At 44.5% G+C, this 23,752-nt stretch overlaps 1 protein-coding gene across 2 annotated transcripts in view; it reads left to right on the top strand.

Annotated features, from left to right (window-relative positions):
- Window positions 1-23,752, top strand: part of PRMT9 (protein arginine methyltransferase 9) — a 249,634-nt gene that overhangs the window by 178,614 nt on the left and 47,268 nt on the right. For both annotated transcript variants that reach the window (XM_069242627.1, XM_069242628.1), the window contains 3 exons: window positions 2,035-2,218; window positions 22,093-22,759; window positions 23,449-23,602. In XM_069242627.1, coding sequence (XP_069098728.1) covers window positions 2,035-2,218; window positions 22,093-22,759; window positions 23,449-23,602 — 1,005 coding nt within the window. The remainder of the gene's footprint in view (window positions 1-2,034; window positions 2,219-22,092; window positions 22,760-23,448; window positions 23,603-23,752) is intronic.

Below are 23,752 nucleotides of genomic sequence, written 5' to 3'. Positions count from 1 at the left end.
TAGCTTTTGCCTAGATTACAGTAATGGGATAAACTATGCCTTTGGTTAGGGCCAGTGATGGCCCGTTAGGCTCCACAGAACTATGCAGCTCGAATTGTCCTGAGTACACACACATTTTTTCTGAAATGCTCCCCTGACCCAGGCACATGGCTTCCACTTGTGTTAATAGATAGTGGATTGTGCATAAGGTTCTTGAAAATCAGACTTGGGAGTCACACCAGCAAGCATACAGTGCGCTCAGCTAACCAGGCTTTACTCTTGGTTTTGCATTTTAAGAGACAAATGATGGTGTGGTGAGCGTTTACTGTCTTGATGCATTTCTGTGGAATATTTTTCTAACTTTTATCTCGACTGACTATTTCTCCTTCTGCGAGCAGTTGAAAAGGTCGCTCCTGATCTCTTGCTCGTATTAGGGTTTTATTTCCCTGGACACCAATTGCCAAGAAACTCCTGGTGCTTCACCACGCAATAAAGGCTGACCCCCAAAAAATGACATGATTAGGAGATAGTATTTTATACGTAAAAAGTTAATGAACTCACAATATAGATCTAAAGAAGTTAACTACCAAATTACTAGTCTTCGTTTGGAAAACATAATAACGATGTTTGGTTGATCAGATGAAAGTAGCCATTATGCTCTTCTTTTATATATAGATCTTTGAGATTACAGTTCTTTCTTTTTATCACAGTATATACAAAACGGCTTCATTAAGCAAGGGCCCTGAGCTTCCCAGCCTATAATATAGTCCAGCAATTCTTACCCTTAGTCTTGGGTCTGGTGAATAACCAGGGTCAGACTGGCCTATAGGGGAATCAGGTACTTTTGATAGGTCAGTATGTCGACCGGTTTTGTGGCTGTTTGTGGGCATGTTTTGTGGTCTACTGGGCTGTTTTTTTTTACTGTTGATTTCCCAGATATTAAAACAAACATTGCCTGCAGCATGCTTAAATCTGTGGAGTCTTCCATACCTTGCAAGCATGTATTTACAAGTTCATGTGCAACTTTTTTGGCTTTCTAATTCACTAATGGGAGACACTTTTAATTTGATGCCCAGGCTTATTTTCTGTCCCAGTCTGATGCAACATGACTAACAATTATGAAAAAAGGTAATTGTCGCAGCCAGCAGTGGCCGCATCATAGCACTTTTAGGTCGAGCATAGTAGCGTGCAAGTGCTGCTTTTCTGACGTGTTGGTATCTATGTGGGCTGTTAACCACGCCCACCTCACGTCCATCACTTTCACTCATTTGTGGGCTTGCCTTTCAAAAATCCTTTTATCATATTGGTAAATGCTTTACATTTGTCCCTGCTTAGGGCAGTTTTGTTACCGCCTTGGGGACGACCCTGTTACATGGATACTTGCACGTTTGCTGATATGTTTGACTTATTTTTCATTTTGCGTCTCTCCTTCGCGCTCACGGCGGCCATGGCGCTTTGAATTGACTTGCTTATGTCAACTGTTTTACTTTACATTTTCAATTTATGTATTAAGAAAAGTCCAGTTATGAATTTACAATGCTAATAGCTCTAACTTGAGCAAATGTGAGACCCATTGAATTGCAAATGCTTGTTTTTTCTTATTGGGGGTGGAGGTAGGGGAACATGAACAACGAGGATTGGGAGGGGATAGAACAACGCGAACAGGGGGTGCGAGGGGATAAAGCAACATGAACAATGGTGCTGGGAGTGGATAAAACAGTACGAACAATGTGAGGGGTTAGGAGGGGATAAAGCAACATTAACAACGGAGGGAGTAGAAGGGGATAATTAGGAGGTAGAAAATACGAGTGACAATGAGGTCAACAAACGGTAAGTAATGGACGGGCTCCAAACCCTCCTATAGAAAACAGTACCCCTCGCAGCCACAGTGCTTGCGCTGACGCAGGTACACCTACGAAGGAACCCTAAAAAGGAGCATATTGGACTGTCTGTTGTCGTTGATTGTTAGCGATGCAGTAAGGAGAACTGTTTTTGTTTTTATTAAGCCCTGTGGCAGAGGCAAACATATTTCTTATTCTCTTTTATTTTGCTAAGGAACTGGAAAGCCTGTCCACTAGGAAGCCAAGCAATATTACTACACCAATCGTAAGGGAAGGTGAACTGGATGCCTTAGTGGCCTGGTTTGTACTGCAGCTTGATGAAGAGCACAGCCTGTCTACAAGTCCAGGCGAGGAAACCTGCTGGGAGCAGGCAGTCTATCCACTGAAAGGCCTTCCTGGTAATGTTATGGGCTTCCTCCGAGTTTTTTTTAATTTTTTTTTAAAGATGACCAAATGCTTTGTAAATAACGAAAACGTCAACTTTACGTTTTTCAACATGCTTTTCACTGTGACATAATAAAAAAGCTTTTGCCTGGGGCCATATTGGCTGATGCGATGCATTTCCAAGTTCAGGCTTATACGGCTCACAACAGATTTCATTCAGTGCCTTCTGCAGGACCATAGGAGTGATACCACAGATGACAGATTCGTGAAGCAGTCCTGTTAAACTGTTTTATCTTCAAAACTATATGCCTGCCTTTTCTCTGTCATGCCTTTCAGTTGATTGGATGCGATCTTGTTAAACAGAAAAGCAATGCAATTGTGTTTTGGCACACGATAATATTGACCTCCAAAAGAGGCATGTATTGTGTGCAACCAAAGATTTCTCTTCCTGTCCCGAGATTGAGGTGAACGGTATTCGTCTCTCCTGTGCGTTGGATTCTTTTTAGAAGAGCATGACATTTCCGATCGCGGTGCCCTTGTAGGTCCATATGGGACTACTTAGGCAGGAAGAGGTCAGGGAGGGGCACAGGGGAGAGGTGAAGACGCAAGTTAAGACATTTTATTAGGTTAATGCGCACTATGCACGGGATTTATTGCCTTTATGGCTGTCATGTTTGCAGATATAGATAAAGGATATGGTGAGCTGTAAGGCAGAAGTGAGTCAGTTATGAACTTCTAATAAGCTAAATACACTGGAAGGAAGTTCTTTACCACAGATTTTTTGTTTGCAGATTCACAGTTACAGCTTTTAAAGGCATATGCAAATTTATCATTTTGAGAACTAATCGTTATTTTACTTTATCTCCCGTTTTTTAATGGTTCCACATAACAAGGAACACACAAGCAGTGATGTATATGATCCAAAAAGCAACTGTACACGTTCCCTGCTATTCCCCCTGAAACCGGACTATATAAAACAACCTACCTCTATTGACATTCGTGCACAGGCGGCATTCTTTAGAGAATATTAAGGCCCTGAATAGTTTGTTAAGTTCAATTAAATGCACAAGGTGAAGCTTCATATGACGTTTACTGGCAGCACCACCAACAGTCTCTTCTGGACCCCCAGCTCCAACTGCCAGCCCTCAGATCTTCTCCTCCCGCAAGAACCCACCCCCAACATTCTGAACATGCCCAGTATTCTATTACTCACCATAATAAGACTAATGCAAAGTACCTAAACCCACAATATCGTTGAAGTGTCCATTCTTCTTCTCATGCACACTGTTCTCTCTCCCATTATCTCTAACTCATTGACCTACTAGTTCCTGGGTTGTTAAATACTCCTGAAAAAGACCTCAGATGTTTTTGGGGCGCAAAATGATAGACAGGATGACAAAATAGTTATCTGCCATATCTTTACAATAAATACTGCCTGCTGTCCAATCTTTACTTTTAGTCATTGTTCCCTTTTTCCATGGTTTTGGTACTAGTTTCTTTACAAGCAAAAATGATAGTTGTATATTTTCTCACACCTTTAAGTATCTCCTTGATGTGGTTTAGTAAAGCTGATGGGCGAGGGAGCCATTCCTATACATGCCTATACATACCATTTTGGAAAGGATCTCAAATACTCTGGTCCAATATTGTTATATGGTTCCCACTAAAAAGGTAGGACTGCGTGTTAGGATGATAGAACTTCAGAATGTAGGGACTGAGTCATCTACACCATCAAAGAATGTCAGCCATTCCTCTCTAGCTCACAGTGCCTCACCTGTACTCCTAACCTTCCTGGGGTGGCAAGGTGATTTCTGCAACCTCGAACTAACACTCTGTACCTCAGACATATAGTGGAAACAGATTTAACCCTTTTGTGGTTTACTTATGCATGCCGAGGGTAAACACAAGAAAGATAAGCATAAGGGTTTACTCACATTTATTGAAACAGTCATATTATTGCATAGAGACAATGAACTGCGATTATTAGTCAGATGAAACAAAGCAATTGTTGGACCTGGCCCTTTTTGCAGGGTCATCCCCAAACTTTTTGCCTCCTCCCTCCTACTCGGAGCACTTTACCACTGCTAACCAGTGCTAAAGTGCATATGCTCTCTGTGTAAATTGTAACTGTTAATTGGTTTATCCATGATCGGCATATTTGATTTACTAGTAAGTCCCTAGTAAAGTGCACTAGAGGTACCCAGGGCTTGTAAATCAAATGCTACTAGTGGGCCTGCAGCACTGGTTGTGCAACCCACACGAGTAGCCCTGTAATCATGTCTCAGACCTGCCACTGCATTGTCTGTGTGTGCAGTTTTTACACTGTAAATTCGACTTGGCAAGTGTACCCACTTGCTAGGCCTAATCCTTCCCTTTTCCTACATATAAGACACCCCTAAGGAAGGCCCTAAGTAGCCCCATGGGCAGGGTGCAGTGTATGGTTAAGGTAGGACATATACTAATGTGTTTTATATGTCCTGACAATGAAATATTGCCAAATTCGGTTTTCACTGTTGCAAGGCCTATCTCTCTCATAGGTTAACATGGGAGCTGCCTTTAAACATGATTAAAGCGTTGATTCCCTTTAGGACCAGATAGACATGTGGAGTTTGGGACCTCTGAACTCACAATTTAAAAATACACCTTTTAGTAAAGTTGATTTTGAGATTGTGTTTGAAAATGCCACTTTTGCTTGAACCATTTTTGTGATTCTGCCTGTTTGTGGACACTTCTTGGAGTAGACACTGAACCAAACCTGCCTAGAGGAATTGCCTGGCTGCCCAAAGGACTCACTGGGACTGTTTTTCTGACAAGGACTGCTGCCTTGCTGTTGTCTTGCTGCTCCCTGGCTGTGCTCTCCAAGGGCTTGGATAGAGCTTGCCTCCTGTTCCCTGAAGTCTCGGGATCAAAAAGACTTCACTTCTGCAACTGGACTCCCTATGTGGGGAAAATCCGACGCACAGCCTGCTAAAAACGACGCACAGCCTGCCCCGTGGTGAGAAATTCACTGCACGCCGAACCAGAACGGTGCAGCGCAACTTCGCAAGGAGAAGATCGACGCAGCTCCTGCGTTGTGACTGGAACTTCGACGCATGACCCTCCGGATCGACGCACAGATGACACAAAACGACGCAGCCCGACTTCCAGAGAGGAATCGACCCAGCGCCTGCTGTGTGGGAGAAAATTCCACGCAACACCCACTGGATTGACGCAGTGCTAGTGAGTTCGCTCCACAAGCCCAGGATTCCACGAACAGTCCCCGGGGTGCCAGAAAACCCTGCAACCCGAAGAGGAACCAAGTTCGTGTGCCGGAAGGATCATTTGGATTGTGTGTGACTTACCCTGACCCTGAGGGTCCTTGCTTGGACCGGGGTTAACCTGACTGCCAACCACAGACCCCATTTCTAACAGCAATATAACCAACATTACTAACATGGTGAAAAGAATGAACAGTCCAACAATGGCAAACGTATTTCCTTATATTCTTACCTATCACTACCCCTACTGGGAGAGCATAGAGGGTGTACCCTCTGCCTGATCTCGGATAGTAGTCTGAGCCCCATACCTGGATGACTGAGTCAGGAAATCAGCCTGAAGTGGAGTTGGCAATCCTTCTCTGCAAGATGGAAGATCAGCGCCAGCAGAGCTGCATGTCGAACACAGGATTTGTTCAGAACAGTCGTGGCCAGAATGCTTTCCTGACTTATTTAGAGCAGGACAGTTCATGTAATAAAAAAAACTGTGTTAGAAGCACAGATCTGGTACAATGATATGTCAAAGTTTTAGGATCTTTCTCCAAATGGTGTGCGCAAGCACCAGGACAGGGTTCTCCAACGTGTAATTTGTGAGCTACTGTTAGCTGTCCAGCTACCTGTAACTTGCTCTCCTCTGCGCAGCCCAGCCTACTAAATTAGAGGCTATTGCTTGGATTAATTAACATATGCATTCTCAAATTAAAAAGTGCATATTCAAGATGAAAATGTGTGTATCTTCAGAGCTCATAATATGATGTTTGGAGAAAGACTGTTTAATTTCTACAATATTCCAAGTTGCTCACACCTTTCTTGCATTACTACTGGCAACACAGCCTGATACCCTGAGGTAATAACCACTGGCAGCCTTGCATAGGGTGACCACTAACTTATTGTTGTGAATACAACACTAATAATATTAGTAGCTTGGCATGATTTTTATTGAATGTAAGTAGCTCTTGTAACAGAAAAGGTTGGAGACCCCTGCACTAGCATATTTTATTCTGCATTCCTAACCTTAAACCGAGTATACAGATTACAGTGTGAGAAAGGCTTTCTGAAAACAAGTAAAATATACAACGTCTTCTCAGAATAATATAGTGCAAGCATAAAACATGTAAAATAATATTGCTAAAATGATGTAACCTAAAATGTGTAAAATGTAGAACTAAAATGGGGAACCAGAGTGGGCCCATGAAGGCCTCATGACAATATCATGCAATATGGAGGCATAACCAAGCAACATATATATGGTCTGCCAAGAGCAGAGACTAATATTGTGGCCTCATGGACAGTTAGGTTGCACCTCCAAACCAATAACCTCAAGACCAGCTTCAGTGTTATACAGTCAAAGTGTGTTATTTTATATTTTCTATTCATAGAAATCTTCTCTTTTTGGATACAGGAGTAATGCCATACCTTGTCTATCAGTGCGTGTGTCATATCTGCTTCCCATTTGGCTTGGCTTTAATATTTGGAGCTAGTCTATTATCCATGTCTGATCTATACCATTTTGATATAGTGCCTCTGTACTTGTTGCTAATAATGTGTAGTGTCAGGGTTGCAGGCAGTTCGGAGGGAAAGCAAGACTTCATTGCCCATAGCAAGTGACGAAGTCTGAAGTATTAAAAATATATATATCTAAGGTTGTGGTCCACCCCATGTCTTTTAAAGTCTTCTCAGGGTAAAAAATTAACCAGCAGCATAGATGTCTAGCTTAGCTATACCTAAACACAGCAGATCTTATTGCTCTTAGGTTCTGATGTAGCTTCCAACTGTGAATTACTATGGATAGGGATTGTCGGTGAGTATACTTCCTACAACCCAGGAGCTCTAGACAGCTTGTGGCACACACATATTGTGCAATTTAATTTATTGAATTGCACTTGAGGTCTTGGTGAGGGTCTGATCAAGAATGTAGTTCGTGGGAAGGGGGCTCCATTTCTCTTTGTATGCTAAAACCCAGAGGGGTGCGCTGAAGGTGGTACCACTGAAAAGCATACCTTGCTTGTGCTACCCAGAAATAGTGTTTTAGTTGCTGCACTGCAAACCCACCTCTCACACAGGAAATAGCCAGCACTTCCCAAAATGGCTGAGGTTGCTTCCCTCCCCGAACAAATCTGGTTAATGTCATACACAGCTGTGCAAAGAAGGATCCTGAGGCCACAGCCAGTATATTATTGCAGAGATACAAGAACTTTGATAAAAGCATAATCTTAATATTCGTGACTCTCCCTACTAAAGATAACAGGAGGGGTTACCAAGCCAAAGTTTTTGCCTCAGTTTTGTCTGTAACGTGCCCATAGTTGTCCTGCACACATTTCTCTGGATCCCAGTGTACTTTTATGACCAAGTAGCACACTGGCTTAGTGCACCACTCTAACTTGAATTCTAGATGCAGCTTATTCATATTTGGTGTGATCGTTATTCACTGAGATATATTCCAATATATTGAAGTCCCGAATGTAGCCCAAAGTGTATACTCTTGCTAACGAAAGGTGAAACGTTATGATATTGATATCTCACATAAGCTTATATTGTCAGCATACATTGAGATCAAATAACCAACACCATCAATACAAAAGTCTCTATATGGATGGGATTCTCAAATGATTTATGTCAGACATGACTGCCGCACTCACCCCATCCCCCCCAAGAATAGTGAGGGCAAAAGAGGACACCCCTCATACCACGGGTGATTGGAAAAGCAGAGCAAACTTTCCCAATTTTTGCAATTTGTTTATTGTATAGAAGGGCTATCCAGCTTTGTGTTCTAATTTCTAATCCAGTTGTCTGAGGACTGCCACTGAGGGTATGATTTAAGTGTTCCCTCTCCTGTGCATTGAGTCAAGCAGGGTGGCTTCTGATACATTTTTCTCCATTCTCTAGTGTGTCGTACCTGAACCAGAGGTGTAGAGTTGTGTATAGTATTCAGTACATGTTTCTAAAAAGAACATTTTTAGTTGTGCACCTTCTACTGTCTGCGTGTTTTATTTATGATGCAACCTAGTTAGTGTGACTGAGCTTTTCACCCTCACTGTACTCTCTTGCTGTTGTATATTTACATAGATATTTCAGTTCATAGTTTGCTTCCGCTCTGAATTCAGAGAGCATGTTTTATGTATGTCTCCCATTCTTACTGTAGCCTACTCATGGTGGTTCACATATGACTTCTCTAACACTCTGAGCTACCTCTTGAACGTCCTGTTTAGAAATACACACCTCTCTTATAAATGACTTATAGGCTTCCCAAAGAGTAGAGTCTCTAGAGACTTGAGCCTTCGTTTACCACAAAGTAATCTTCAATGCCCCTTCTTGAACACAAAGTATAGCAGAGCGATGTATGGGGAATATCTAGGGTCATCTGTGACCCTCTAATGCCAGGGCTATCATCTCCAGGATCACAGGAGAGTGGGGCGAAGAGCGCACGAGGAAAGATAAGATGCCCTAACGTGCGTTAGGGGTGGGTATCTAAAAGTGTGCGTGTTTCTGCAATGTAGTTTGACTTTATAATCACTACCGAAGAGAAGGATGTGTGTGTTCAGTTTATCACAGCTGTTAATTAGCTCATGAAAAAAATCAGGGAACATCGGTGTTGGGATCATGTGGATGAACTAGTGTGACATGTTAGTTGTTAATCGGGCCCTGCTGTATATTGTGTCTGACTTCAGTGTCAGTATTCACATTGAGATGGCAGTTGTGCACTGTGTGCCTAATCAGTATCCCCTCTTCCTGGGCGTGAGAGTTACAAGAAGAAAAATGCCAGTAATGACCCACTGTTTCTGGTAAACAGCTTTTCAGTTGTAGTCACCAGGTGGGTTTCCTGAAGAATGGCAGTGTTGATATTGTGCCTGGTGATATACGCAAAGACATGCCTGACTTTTGTGGCATTATTAAGTATTCTAATGTTCGGTGTGAATAAATCCAGCTTATCCCTAGCTTGGGTGTTCATCAGTCAAGGGTCACGTTTCTAGTCTTGGATATGTGCCATATCTGTACAGTGTGACCGCCAATTAATCTTTCCGAGGCACTCTGTGTTAGAAACTCTATTCAGAAGGCCACCGTGGTTACAGAGCACAACCGGGGTGGTTGAGGCTTTTACTCCTGTTTTTCCAGGGCCCGGCCTACTATGGATCTGGAGTAACTGGGCCATTTACCCCCTCTGCACTGGATTCTCAGTCAATGGTAGCTGTGGAAAAGTGCTGTGGACTACAGCTTAGTGAACACAACTCATAACTCAAAGACCACACAGCAGTGTCAATAAATAATTTTCCTGTCAAATATATATTTTTTAAAATAAAAAGTATTTAATTTCTAACTACACATTCAAAGAAATGTAACAACAGTAATAAACATTAACACATTTTTTCTTTGAGGTTGGGACTCTAGTGTTTCACTGATAGATCACTGTCCCACCCGCTCTTCGTAATTTCCCATTCACTTGTGGCTACATTCAGGGAATGCTCACTAGTAGGCCTTAACTAAAGAGTCCTCTCCGACTGTTAGTTAATAGTGTCTTGGCGCAGCAGTGCTCTTAGCAGCAAGTCCCCTGGGGCCTGGGAGGCCAGTAACCATTCTCACCTGCTCCAGGAGCAAGGAAGCATGCAGTGTCACAGCAAGTGCCCTGTCTGCCGGCATCGCAAGACTGCATTCTTGTTTGGTGAGTCACCTGCACGAGGGAAGTGCGGTAGTATCAGGCCAGCGGCAGCTCTCCTTTGAGCTTATGCGCTCGGCTCCAGCAGTGATCTGAGGTCCTCCTCCTGTACGGTAAGTTCTGTGCTCCCCAACGGGGGCGTGGGGTTGGAGTCTCATGTTTCTGAACTGGGTCCCAGTGATGTGGAGATGCACTCACAGTGTCCTCCTTATTTCACGGGAACAGGCTGGGTGCAATCCTCAATGCTTCCTTGTGACCTATGGGTCACACCCCTTTACAATTGTCGGGCGGCAGTTCAGTCTTCACTGCACTCTTAATAATGGCAGCCCCTTCTGGCTTACAGGTTTGCTGCAACACTACCACCAAGGCGCTGGCACTCACTATAAATCAGTCTGTCCCATGGCGGTTAATCCTGGAATACGGGGTCACTGCTAAGATTCCACACAGGCTTTACTCTGCCCCACAACACTGTGCTCACAGTTGTCTTCACAGCGGCCCGCTCCTGGCATGTGGGGGTCTCTGATTTGAATTTGTACACAGCAATGACCTGATAGGTGCAGTACCTGTCTCCTCACACCTCCCACTTGGAGTCTACTCAACAGGTCTCCCCACTTGATCTCGCTCCCTCTAACACACTCCTCTTCCTCACAGGGCAAACTGGTCATGGCAAGCAGGTAGGCGCTGGTGTTCCAGGCTCCAGAGCAGGTGGTCTTGGTTTCCCTGGGTAATGTCCCCTTACCTAGCTGGGAGTCTAGCAAGCCTTGGCCTCCAGTCCTGATCACAGGCAGAAGTCTTGCAGAGCTTCCTCTTCACACAAAGCCCATCTGGCTGCTGGGCAGATGATAGTTTCCCCTTCTTGCAGTCCATTTCCAGACAGCAAATGTGATTTAGGGTCTGGACTTTTCAAGTATCATTTAGGGTGCTGCTTTTTTTGAATTACACTCTTCTCCCTCTTTCTCATGAAAGGCCATCTGTCATAGTAGGAGAGACTCGAAAGCTGATGGCCCCATAACACAGGCCAAGGAAGTGACTAGAGTTCACACCTGTCATCGTGATATGTTCATTAAAATGTTAATCCTGGGCTCCCAGCCCTACTCTTTATGATTCACTTATTGTTCCATCTCCTTCCCAACTCAGCCAGGCAGAACTCGCCACTCTATTCAGGATGAGTAAGTTACACACCAAAGACAACCTGTGCCCACCCCCGGTAGCTTGGCAAAGAGGAGTCAGGCTTATCCCCAGAGGTCGTGTATAAAGCATTTGCGCAGCACACACTGGTATCACAATAAATACACCACAGAGAAAACTCCACAACAAGTTATATAAAAAATAAACTGTATTGCATAAAACATTATAGACCAAAGGAATGTAAATCAGTAATGCTTTTGCCAACCCAGAAATTGTCAGACCATCAAAATGAGTGCAGGTATATGAACGAGTAGCTTATAGGTTTGCCAGCATCATAAAAACCACTGCTGTGCACACTGTCAATCCTGAAAGGCTATGTATTATCCTTACCACGCCAGAACCAAAATGGCATATTTCTTAAAATCAGGCCAAGAAATGCAGCAGTTAGAGGAAAACATGTGGAACATCATATTTTGCTATCTGCCATAAATATTTTGTAGCCAATGGAACCTGGTTCCGAGGCAGCCCCTAACATCCACAACTAACCACACAGTGCGTAAGATCCTGCACCTCTGCGCTCCTACCACCAGTGTTACGGTAGATTTTGGGGATCTCGGTGAAACAGGGACAATCAGACCGGTGAGATCATGTGGACCTACATACCCACCACACAGAATATGGTTTTCCTGCAGCGCAGTGCCCTCAGGGGGGGAGGGACACCTCGATGCGTCTCACACGCTTCTATCAAATCTTCTTCCAGCCTTCCTCTGACCAAGGAGGCCTGCTACAAGGTCACAGCAGGCCTGGAGACCTCTGTCTTCGCTCACTCAGAGTTGGAGACAACAATGCGTGTCGGGAGGGATGGCTGTGGCTGTTCTAAGACCTCTTGCGGTCCAGGAATGCAGAGGTGGATGCAGAGGCAGCAGGCGAGGCACCTGTGTGCGCCTCTACCAGAGGAACTATGGCCCCACCTCCTGGCGAGCCCGTCTACAATCCTCCAGCTGCCAAGGCCTTCTGTCCTCCTCCAGCTGCGCTCTTAGAGCGGTGCTGGTCCTTGGCGAAAAGGAGGAGGGTTGGGGGGGTGAGGGTCCACGCCTTACACCACGTAATCTCGACTGCTGCCCACTGTCCTTCAGAGGAGTGTGCGGCGAGGTAATTCTAGGCACGGGAGCGTAAGAGCAGTAGGTAGCGCTTCCCAAATTCTGTTTCAGGAGTGTAGGATAGACCACAGAGAAGTGAAGAAGGGCGATTGTTCAACTAGAGGAATAAAATGCAGCGCTCACCATGCTCTTCATTAAGGAACCCAAAAGCAGGACCCCACGCCTCAGGTTGGGCAGGCCAAGTAAAGCACTGTCCAAGCATTAAAGATAATGCAGCTGTCACCTGCGCACTGGATGTAGTTGAGACCAGAAAGCAGGGAAACGGCGGTCTCCCTGCACTGGGCATCTTAGGGGCACTTTGGGGGGGGGGGGGGGGGGGGGCTGGCTAGCACACACTAGCCAGGGATAGAAGTGGTGATTCCTCTTAGCAGTCCTTGGACCACATACAGAAAGCAATCCAGATCAGTCCTTTAGGCCTCCCAGCAGACACCATGCAGCAGGGCAACAAACAGAAGAGCACTCCAGATGAGTTCTTGTGCAGCTCAGCAGTGCCTCTGGCAGAGATCTGGTCCCAGTTCCCAAAGTGCTCTAAAAATCGGGGTGTAAGACACATCTATTTATACTAAAAAATGCCTTTGTTTGGTGGGGAGGGTACTTCAAAGGAGTCCTTTGAAGTCAAGCACATCACCCTTTTAACCCAGCCCTGTTTCCAGACATCAGTAGGGGGTAATCAGTCCAGTGTGTAAGGGTAGGACACCGCCTGTCCACATGTAAGGTGTGAACAACCCTCCCTCTCCCCAGCCCAGAAAGACTATCAGTATGCAGATGCCTCTACTGTCACACACAGCCCCTCCTGTGTGATGGCTGTCCAGAAAGTATGAAACAAATAAAGCTGTCACTGTCCCAGACGTGGATTGGAGTCAGGCTGCGAAAGCACTTGAGTTATAAGCACAGAGAAATGCCCACTTTCTAAAAGTGGCATTTCTTTCATGGTAATAAAAAATCCACCTACACCAGTAAGCAGGATTTCTCACTACCATTCCAAACATACTAAATATGCCCATGCTATTTCTCATAGAATGCAATCCTATGAGAGGAGCAGCACTCACAGTAGCGAGAACCAAAATATGCTGTTTGTCACCACTAGGGCATGTAGAACATAAATGTCCTACCTTTACATACCCAGCACCCTGCCCCTAGGGCTAGCAAGAGCCTATCTTAGGGGTGACTTAGGTGTAGCAGAAAGGGAGTTTTTAGGCCTTGCCAAGTAGCTTGACTTGCCAAGTCAACGTGGCTGTAAAGTGTGCTTGCTGGCCCTGCAGTGGGAGGCCTGAGAGATGTTTGAAAGGCTACTTCTCTGGGTGACCCAATCTGCACTGCAGGCCCACTAGTAGCATTTAATTTACAGGCCCTGGGTAAATGGTATACCACTTTACAAGGCACTTATAGGTAAATTAATTAAGTCAAACGGGTGTAAACCAAATATACCAAGTTATAGGGGAGAGAGCACATGCACTTTCGCACTGATTAGCAGTGGTAAAGTGCCCAGAGTCCTAAAGCCAACAAAAAGAGGGTCAGTAAAATAGAAGGACAAAGGCAAAAGGTTTGGGGGATAACCCTGCAGAAAGGGACATTTTCAACAAGTGTTCTGTGCATGGATCGCCAAATCGCAGAGAACGGTGCAATATCCACTCGTAGCAGTTGAAAAAATAGACCCTTTGTGAAAGAAAATTGGTCTAGACGTTTCCGGGCACTATAATCTGTATGGTTCTCACCCAAGGTGGCATGAGGTTAGGTTTGCAGATGAGGTGACCACTCGAGATATGATGACGTTTTGGGGGGACTTATGGCAAAGAGAGGGTATACTAGAGACCATAGTGACGTACAATGAAGTACAGTTTGTGTCTCAGGCCATAAAAGAGTTTTTAAGGTTAAACTGAGTGGACCAATTAAGATTGTCGGTTTATTATCCGAAGAGCAATGCCTTGTCGAGAGCTGGATCAGAACTCTTAAAAAAAATAAAAAGCATAAGGGTAGCTTTGTATTATGGTGGGCAGTGGAGAGAAGCTTTGAGGATATTGGGGTGGGCGTATCGCACCACCCCCAATAATGTCACTGGTAAGGTGCCTTTGGAGGTCATGAGAGGGAAAAGGGCTAGGACAATGTTGTTAAAGGATTTGAAAGGAGGAAATGGAGAGTCTTGGGGGGGGGGGTCACATGTTAAGGTCATGGAAAGATTTGCAGTGGGTGATTGGATGTGAGTAAGGAAGAGATGGAGAGAAAGTAAGGGGCTATCTAGGTTTTCCAATCCTTTTCAAATCAAAAAAGTTAATTTGTTATACTGTTTTGTTGAGTGATGGAAATGTCTGAAATGGCAAGAAAGTGGTGAAGGTGGTAGATTGTGTGTTAGATGAAGATAGATTCTGGTGAAGGATGTGCCGTTGGAGTTGAGGGTTCGAATCAAGGAAGGATTAGCCGTAATCCCAAATGGTTCAATGATTTCCTCATGGATCAGTAATCCACGCCTTTTTATTTGGATTGTTTATACAGTCATGTTGTTATTATATTGTATTATGTTCGTGTTTCCCTTATGGATTGTTACTTAGAAACCTTAGCTTTTCCTTTTGACATTATTGTATATGTATGTTTAGAATGTTGTATTTTATGTTATGGTAATCCCATATTTCTTTTGGAAGAGGGAGATGTGTTGCGTTGTCTTGTGAAAGAAATATTGATGAACATTCTTTAAGGGAGTGTGGTCCAGATTGAAGGGGACTCGAGGAGTGGAAAAGAGAGATGGTTGGTGCTCTGTCCAGCAGCTTCCTCGTATGCAACTTTTAAAAGAAATAAACCTCTTAGCTTCACTGTCCAATGTTCAGAGGTTCCTGTCATCTGGGATTCCCAAAATGGAACCCTAAGGCATCAATGTAATGTACTATTATACGCACACTTGCACATACTGTATGTACCCAGTAAACACACTGTCCAGCACTGTTGGCTCCATGTATTGCCTAACCACAGGCACACATACATTCAGCACCCACAGTCACGCTTTGTGCATTGCTCACTAATGTAGCTTTAATGTATTGTCACTTGGAGGCACACACACTACCAGCACACACATTTGCCATGTGTGTGATGCACAAAACTACACCTTTGATATATTTTACTTCTTGCAGATATACATACACCCAGTACATGCACTTATTGTACAAGCACTGCACAGCACTGCTTTTTCCCTGTACTGTACCCTTTCCAGGTGCACACACAACCAGTGCAGAGTCACCAGTCCTGGACTGTGCAGCACTTTACATCTAATGGATGTAAGCCAAGGGGCGAGTAAAGCGCACAGCAGCTGAACTTTACAAAGGTGACTGAGCCTGTAAGCTTCACTTCAGTGACACAGGTTAAAAAGGACCTATTGATCACTACATGATATGCTGCCACGACTGTGCTCATGGTGCTTAACTCCTGGTGAAAGCAGTAGCCTTTCGCCATAAGCGTAGCACTTTGGGTGCCCTTCTGGACCAACAAGACCGCAATCCATGGGACAGGCCTATGTCATGGCGCACACGCATGATCCATGCTTGCCTTTGACAACAAAAATGAGCATTAGGAATCCAGACAACAGTACAGTTGGGCACTCTATTTTCAGTTCGAAGCACACGCACAACAGTACAGTTTCACTCTTTGTGTCCTGCTTGAAGCATACTAATGTGATAGGTCATTTTGCAAGGTTGATAGCAGCTCAAACAAAAAAATCTAGACTTGAGCAAGTGTTTTACACATCCCTTTCCAATCATTGAAAACCCCCAAAGTCACTGAATCCTATTTCCACATAAAAACAGACCCCACAAAACATTCCCTAAAAGTAATACAGTCAGCAGGCCTTCTAGAACTTCTCGAAATGCGGTATGCTAGCAGTCTCCAAAGTTGCAGCTGGTGACACAGAGGTCACCTAGCTCTGTGATTGAGCCATAGTAAATATTTAGGAAGTCTCTCATATATAACTGTCCGCAACAGAGCACCATTTTGGAGATTGTGTGAATACAACAGCATCAAGAAAACATTTAGTTGCTAGTTTTTAAACCATGCGTCAAGCTCCTAGCAGAGGTTGCTTCAGAAGACCGCATTGGGGGCTAGGGGAGAATATCGGTATTTGCCTCAGTACATAAAGAGTAAGCAATAAAGTCTCATCTGTATAGCAGTTTCAGTCATTATCCTCATTGCTGTGTCTCCCAAAGCGCTGTCAGCCCGAGACAGGAGCTGCAAAGTTTTGTATTGAGAGATTGTTTGGTGCATTGAGGTCTGTGAAGGGCAGTCTGCTGTTGTATTTCATTTGTAATGTTGCTGGGTACGGCACTGTGTATTCCACACTAGCCTGTTGAAACTGATTTTTAATTGGTGGAAATACCTTCTGCGCCTCTTGCACTGCCAGCATAAAATCAGGGTACAGTTTTGGAGCCTTTATGTTCTTTATCTTCTTGTTGTCTTGCCAGATCGAATACCCTATTCCTGTAATTAAGAATTCTTGCAATCACTGGCCTGGGGGGTGCTTCCAATGATGCATTTGCTGCCACAGAGCTATAAGCTCTTTCTGCTACAAATAGAGGGGCAAGTGCTTGGTTGCCAAAAAAGTTATAAAGAGTGTTTCAGTAATTTGCTTCAGTCTTCCAGTATTGGCAGTCTCAGGTAGCCCAAGAATACTGATGATATTGCACTTTGAGCCTCAAGTTCCTCATTTTGAGCCCTGACCCCATGTAGCATTTTCTCCAATTGTTGCAGCTTCCGTGGACACGTCCATTCATCCAGCAAACATGGCTAATCTGTCTTTCATGGTGTTGATGCATGTGGAAAATGTCTCTGTTTTTCCATCAGTAGTCCACAAATTATTTTTCATTCCCTATGTTAAAAATGGGGTCTTTAGTTGGCAGTGGTTTGTTCCCTGTCCAAGTAGGACCCTCACTCTAGTCAGGGTAAGGAGCCACAGAGCTAAGATAACCCCTGCTCACCCCTTTGGTAGCTTGGCACGAGCATTCAGGCTTAACTCAGAGGCAATGTTTAAAGTATTTGTAAACACACCCAGACACAGACACACACACACACATGCACAGTAACACAGTGAAAACACCAGAAAAGTAATCTACACCAGTAAAGACAAATAGCCAATATTTATCTGAGTAAAACAAGACCAACATGACAAAATTCCAATATACACAATCAAAGCTATGAATTTTTAAAGATTAAATCTCAGTAAAGCTCTTAGAAACACAGTAGCTCCCACTAGTGCTGTAACAGTGTCTTTGATAGAGTTGTTCCCAACAGTCTGATGCCACTCACGAGGGAGTGCAGACTGGTCAGAGCATCGCACGGACCCCTGGTACGGTACCTTTTGAAACAGAGGAAACAAAGATGCTGCACGGAGTAGGGGAGGTGAGGTGTCGGCTGGAGCCGATGCAGCGTTGGTTCCTTACTGCAACCGGGGAGTTGAGGCGTTGGTTCCTTATCGTGAGGCAATGGAGGTGAGGTGCAGGGGAGGTGATTCAGTGGCTCGGCGTCGGTTCCTTGCGATCCAGCTGGCTTGATTAATGCAGCAGGTCAAGGCATGAGGTGTCGACTTTGCATTGTCGCAAACCCACCACGGGGCCACAGGTGCTGCGGCGGTGTTGGGTGTCACAGCACTCAGGACTCATGCTGTAACAGGACTTGGGAGGTGCTGTAGCGGCGTTGGTCGTGGTCTTTGCACTCTGCGGGGACCACGTCTCCGTTGCAGGCATCAGGGCAGAGTGGGACAGCTGTGCCAGTTCTGAAGTACTTGCTTTCTTCTTGGTTACACCAGAACTTACTCCCAAGGGCCCAAGAACTGGATTTGGCACCTCTTGGCAAGTCAGGACTCATCAAGAGAAACCAGATTCTGGCAGGCAAAGTCATTGATTACCCTGAGACTTCTAACAGGAGGCAAGCTCAGTTCAAGCCCCTGGAGAACCTTTGCAAGCAGGATGTAGAAAGCCAAGTCCAGTCCTTTCACTCCCAGGACAGAAGCAGCAAGCAGCAGTCCAGAACAACAAAGCACCAGGGGCAGAGTGGAGGTCCCTCCTACAGCATCTAGCTCTTCTTCCTGGCAGAATGTCCTCATTCCTGAAGGATTCTAAAGTTGTGGTCGCAGAGGTCCAATACTTACTCCTTTCTGTCTTTGAAGTAGGCAAACTTGAAAGGAAAGTCTTTCTAGTGCACACGACCCTGTCTTTCCTGCCCTGGCCCCAGAAGTACTCCAGGGGGTTGGAGGCTGGACAGGCACAGCCCTATTCAGGTGCAAGTGTCACATCCTCCCACCACTCTAGCCCAGGAATTTGAATCAGGATATGCATGGCACACCTCCGCTCCCTTTATGTCACTGTCTAGAGTGGACTCACAAACAGCCCAACTGTCATTCTGACCCAGATGTGTATTCTACAGCCAGGCAGAGGCACAGAATAGTTAAGCAAGAAAATGCCCACCTTCTAAAAGTGGCATTTCCAAACTTGATGTTTTTTTTAATTATGAGTTCAGAGACCCTTAAACTCCATATCTCCTCCTGCTCCCAATGGGAAATTACACTTAAAAGGTATTTCAAGGATAGCCACTTGTTACCCTGTGGAAGGGATGGGCCTTACAATAGTGACAACTGAATTTAGCAGTATCTAACTATCAGGACATGTAAAACACACCAGTACATGTCCTACCTTTTAAATACGCTGCACCCTGCCCATAGGGCTGCCTTGGACCTAACTTTCTTACTTACATGTAATAAAAGGGAAGGTTTGGGCCGAGCTGGTAGTAAAACCTGCTCCCACAGTCACTGCATTGGCAGGTCGGAGACATGTTTACAGAGGAACTCGTGGGTGGCACAATCAGTGCTTCAGGCCCACTAGTACCATTTGATTTACAGGCCAAGGGCGTACCTGGTGTCCTATACTAGGGACTTACTAGTAAATCAGATAAGGCAATCATGGATAACCCAATTACCAATACAATTTAGACAGAGAGCCCTTGCACTTTAGCACTGGTCAACAGTGGTAAACTGTCCAGGGTCATAAAGCCAGCAAAAACGAAATTCAGCGCAGGATCAAAATCAGGGGTTCAAAAGCCAAAAAGACAGGGGAAGCCAGGCCAAGAGCTGACAGGTCCAACCCAGTAGGATAGTTTTAACATTTGCATCTTTTGTGTCACTTCACCAGTGTCAGAATCCATTGGTCCCTGCCCAGACGCTTCCTCCTTGGATCTGGATGATTTCCGTGATTCAAAAGAGAGCTTCGATTGTCTTCCTTTGCTTTGCGCAAAGTGCCAGGAGAGGTGGTATCGCCAAGTGTGTCAGCTAAATCAATATCAGAAAGGAGTGCAATGTGCCAGGCCGTGTCCTCGGATCAACCGCAGCACAAATGTAACTACTGGTGTCAGAAATCTATGCTTCGTCCAGAGTTTGACAAGGATGTCATGCTCAAAAGTGTACTTTCACAGGGCTCTAAGCTCCCAATGATGGCCAGGGTGAGCCATCATCCCATGTATGTGCACATGCATGGACAAGGTTCTCCAGCAGCAAGTCTTGGTTCAGCTTTTCTTTTTATTTGTTTATTTGCCAACCCAACCCCGTCACAGGGGGACATGCGCAGCATTTGCCACTGCCACTGAAAATGAGCAGAGTCAGGCAGCAACCCCACAGTCAAGACCCACACACCACTCACCACCAGAAGCTAGTGATAAGCTCCAGGGCGTTGGACAATGCCAAGGCCTTCACTTCTCACCATCCGCAATAAGAAGCCTTTCTCCTCAGCAGCTCTCAAATCTCCTCTTGAATCGCCTGGCAAAGGGCTCCAGCACGGAAATGTCTAATCCAGGCCACGGTATCTTACTCCATCCGTCAAGGCCGCATGAGTTGGTGATGTTGTGCCTGGACCCAGTCTTGATTAGCAATTAACGTATACAAGTCAGTCGCGGCTCGCACCACGCGAAAGGGGCAGGGCAGCGCGGGGGGAGTGGTTTGGGAAGGGGTGCTGGTGGGTATCAAAATTAAATTTAAAAAATAATTAATTAAACACCTCTTCCGTTGTGCCGCTCCTCTCTTCTGTCACTGCAGGCAGTCACAGGTTCCCAGCCTGTCCTGCGGCCAATCCTGACACTGCTCAGAGCAGTGTCAGGATTGGTTGGGAGCGCCCAGCCAGGGTGCACCCAGGAAGACAGAGAGCCTACTGCACATGTGTTTGGCCAAACACACATGTGCTCTGAGGGGGAGTGCTGGGCTCTCCCCCTCACTCCTCGTCACCCCTGTGGCCCCTCACCTTTATAAGGAAACAGTAATAAACACTGCTGCTGCTGGCGGGGGCGACACTCCTCTGCCCTAATGGAGGAGCTGCCCCTGATACAAGTAAAACAGTTTCACTGTAGAATTTTGTCAAAGCTTCTTGTCTCTGTCAGACTTTTATACATTTACTCTTCAGTTAAAGATCCACATCCAAACTTTTATAAGGACGTCTATTAAAATATTGATGTTAAAAGGAAGGAATTGTGAACTTAATGCACTATCTACATACGACCAGTGCACTCAAATTAACATATGCAAAGTAGTGCTCCTCCATAGTTAAGGTAATGTGAAAACACTACTGAAATCAACAGATAAGTTCTTAGGTTTTTTTTTCTAGACCCCCCCCATCCACCCAAGCCTTGGAAACCACTTTGCAACATAAAAGTAAGAGCTCAATGACTATTTATTGACCATACCATAAAGTTCAGTACACTTTGAAACTTCTGGCCATTTGTAGATGAAAGATGACTTGCAAAAAAGCTTCTAAGACAGCATTTGTTGTTTCTGAGAGCATTTTCTAGGCCGGCACCATGAGCTTCTCGACACGCATTCTGTAACCTGTAGTCTGGGTGTAAGTGCTGAATGTGGATTTGAAGTGCAGTGGGATAGCTGCTGTGTCTGATCTGGAATGGAAGGGGACACTGCAGTTAAAAATTAAGGGCCTGATTTATAGTTTTGTGGATGGGTTACTCCGTCACAGACATGATGGATATTCAGTCCGCAGTATTATGTTTATAGGACATAATGGAATCGTAACATGGCAGACAGGATATCCGTCACATTTGTGATGGCATAACCCGATCCGCCAAACTCTAAAGCCCTTAGTCTTACACAAGAGCATGGAAGTTACCAGCAATACTTTAATTCTCCCAAGCCAGTGTGTTCCTGCTCTTTTACGAGTAATTATTCTCTGGCCGAGGGCTGGTTCCAAATAACCGGCCGACATTTCCAAGTGGCAGTTTGGGGTCATACTCACAGGGATGCATTGTGGGCAGGACAACGGCCATGTGGGAAAGAGAGTCATGCTTCAAGTCCTTTAGTCACTGGTTTCCAAGTTGCACAGGTGGCCCCATTAGTTGGTAATAATCAGAAGCCTGTGGACTTGTAGTACTAGAGTTCATAAAGATAAATATTTGTGTTCTTTTCAAGATGACTAGACAAAGCAAATACAAACCAATACGAAGCTCTTCATAGTAATGCAGTGGCTAAAGCATAGATGAATATTGCATATTCATTTCTCTTTTTTAAGGGATGTTGTGACGTTGGATAAAGTGGTGTCTGCGGAATGATGGTTTCCGGAATGTGTTTATGACGTAGCTAATCAGTAGTAACCTGCCTAAAAAGATAGAAAATAATAAAAGAAACAAAGAGCAAACTGTGTGAGTAATTTCGTTTTTTGTTATTTTATGCTCTAAAGATTATTCTGTGAAACCTGGGGACAAGTTGCTGATGGATGTTTCTTGCCAAGACTGCTACTTAAGAATTGAAGGTACTACCATTGTGAAGTCCGAACGAGATCTTGGTGACCAGATGGATTCAGGAGAAATGGACAACAGTATAACTTTAGGCAACGAGGCTGAACTTTGCTGTGCCCTCGCTTGTCTTCACACAACGGAGAGGAAATGCAGTCTGGAGAGTTCAGAGATAGCTTTACTGAACAACCTGCCATACCATGAAGGATTTAAGACTGCCATTGGCAAATTAGTGTCTTCCTTATTGCCTGGATGTGAATGTCAAACAGATGGAACGCCAAAGAACCAACTTCTGAGTACTTGCGATCCATTGTATGTTCTCGATGTATCAGATGGATTTTCCATTCTGCCAGTGATTGCCAGCAAACTTGGTCCAGTGAAAGCATATAGCTCTGTCGAAAAAGAAGAGCACCGCATTGCGCTTGATATCATTTCAGAAATAAATCACTTACCGAAAGACACGCTGGAATTTTGGCTCAGCCAGTTGGAGGAAGACGGTGTTGTATTACAAAGACCAAAGTCGGACAAGCTGTGGAGTTTAATCATTTTGGATGTCATTGAAACCTCGGGGCTCATCCAACCGGAAGTGCTGGAAAAAGCTGCAATTTCCAGGTACTGAAAGTGCAGTGTGATGAGTGAGTGGATGAGCATGGTTACTAGGTAAATATAATGGATGTAAACCTTGTCTTAAAGAGAACTAGTACCATCCTGACTAAGCCTCGACCAAACATTCTCAGTCGTAGTGATGTGAAACTGAGAGGGACGTAGCGAAGAAGATACGGGGTAAGGTATCCAGGCAGTAAGAGAAAGGCATTATTGAAAGACAAACCAGAATTGTTACGCAATAAAGGGACATTTTTGAAGACCACCCCATTACACAAATGCAAAAGGACAAGCAATCAATATGAAAAAATGCACACCTTTTAGAGGAATACAAAGATTATAAAAAATAGCAATTAATTCACTAGGTAATTTTTTTTTTAATGTGTGATGTTAATCTACGTGTGTCAGCTGCGTTTGTGGCGCATTAGAATGAATTGCATGGGCTGTTGTCCTGGATTAAATACCAAAACGATCAGTTATGCGTTTGTGCATTGATTTATCAACGAAAAACAGTGCACTGCTCCAGAAACAGGTTGAATTATCGTAGAATATTGTATGTTTGACAGAATGCAAGCAAGTTTATGTGCCCATGTGCTGAGTTAAAAATATGTACTTTGTACCATGAGATATCATGGTATAGCTAACCTTGTTTAAACTGAAGTTTAAGCTGAAGCTCTGTTAAACTTTCTACCCTGTAGATGTTTGCTTCAGTCTGGAGGAAAAATCTTTCCGCAACATGTTGTGATGCTTGGGATGCTTGTGGAGTCACAGACGTTAATGCAGGAGAGTGCTGTCCAGGGCACAGAGCCCACGTTGGGTTTTAATATCGCCCCTTTCATCAACCAATTCAAGGTACTTACACCTTCTTTTGGCGCTTCCTACTCCATTGTGTATGACTTAATACAACCTTAATCTTGAATGTCAATGTTTAGTATGCAACATATTGAATTCAATCACTGAACATTTTATAATCATTTTGCCACATTTGCAAATATATTGAGG

This window comes from Pleurodeles waltl, chromosome 1_2, assembly GCF_031143425.1.
Source record: "Pleurodeles waltl isolate 20211129_DDA chromosome 1_2, aPleWal1.hap1.20221129, whole genome shotgun sequence".
Lineage (NCBI taxonomy): Eukaryota > Metazoa > Chordata > Amphibia > Caudata > Salamandridae > Pleurodeles > Pleurodeles waltl.
This window is presented reverse-complemented; position numbering and strand designations above follow the sequence as displayed.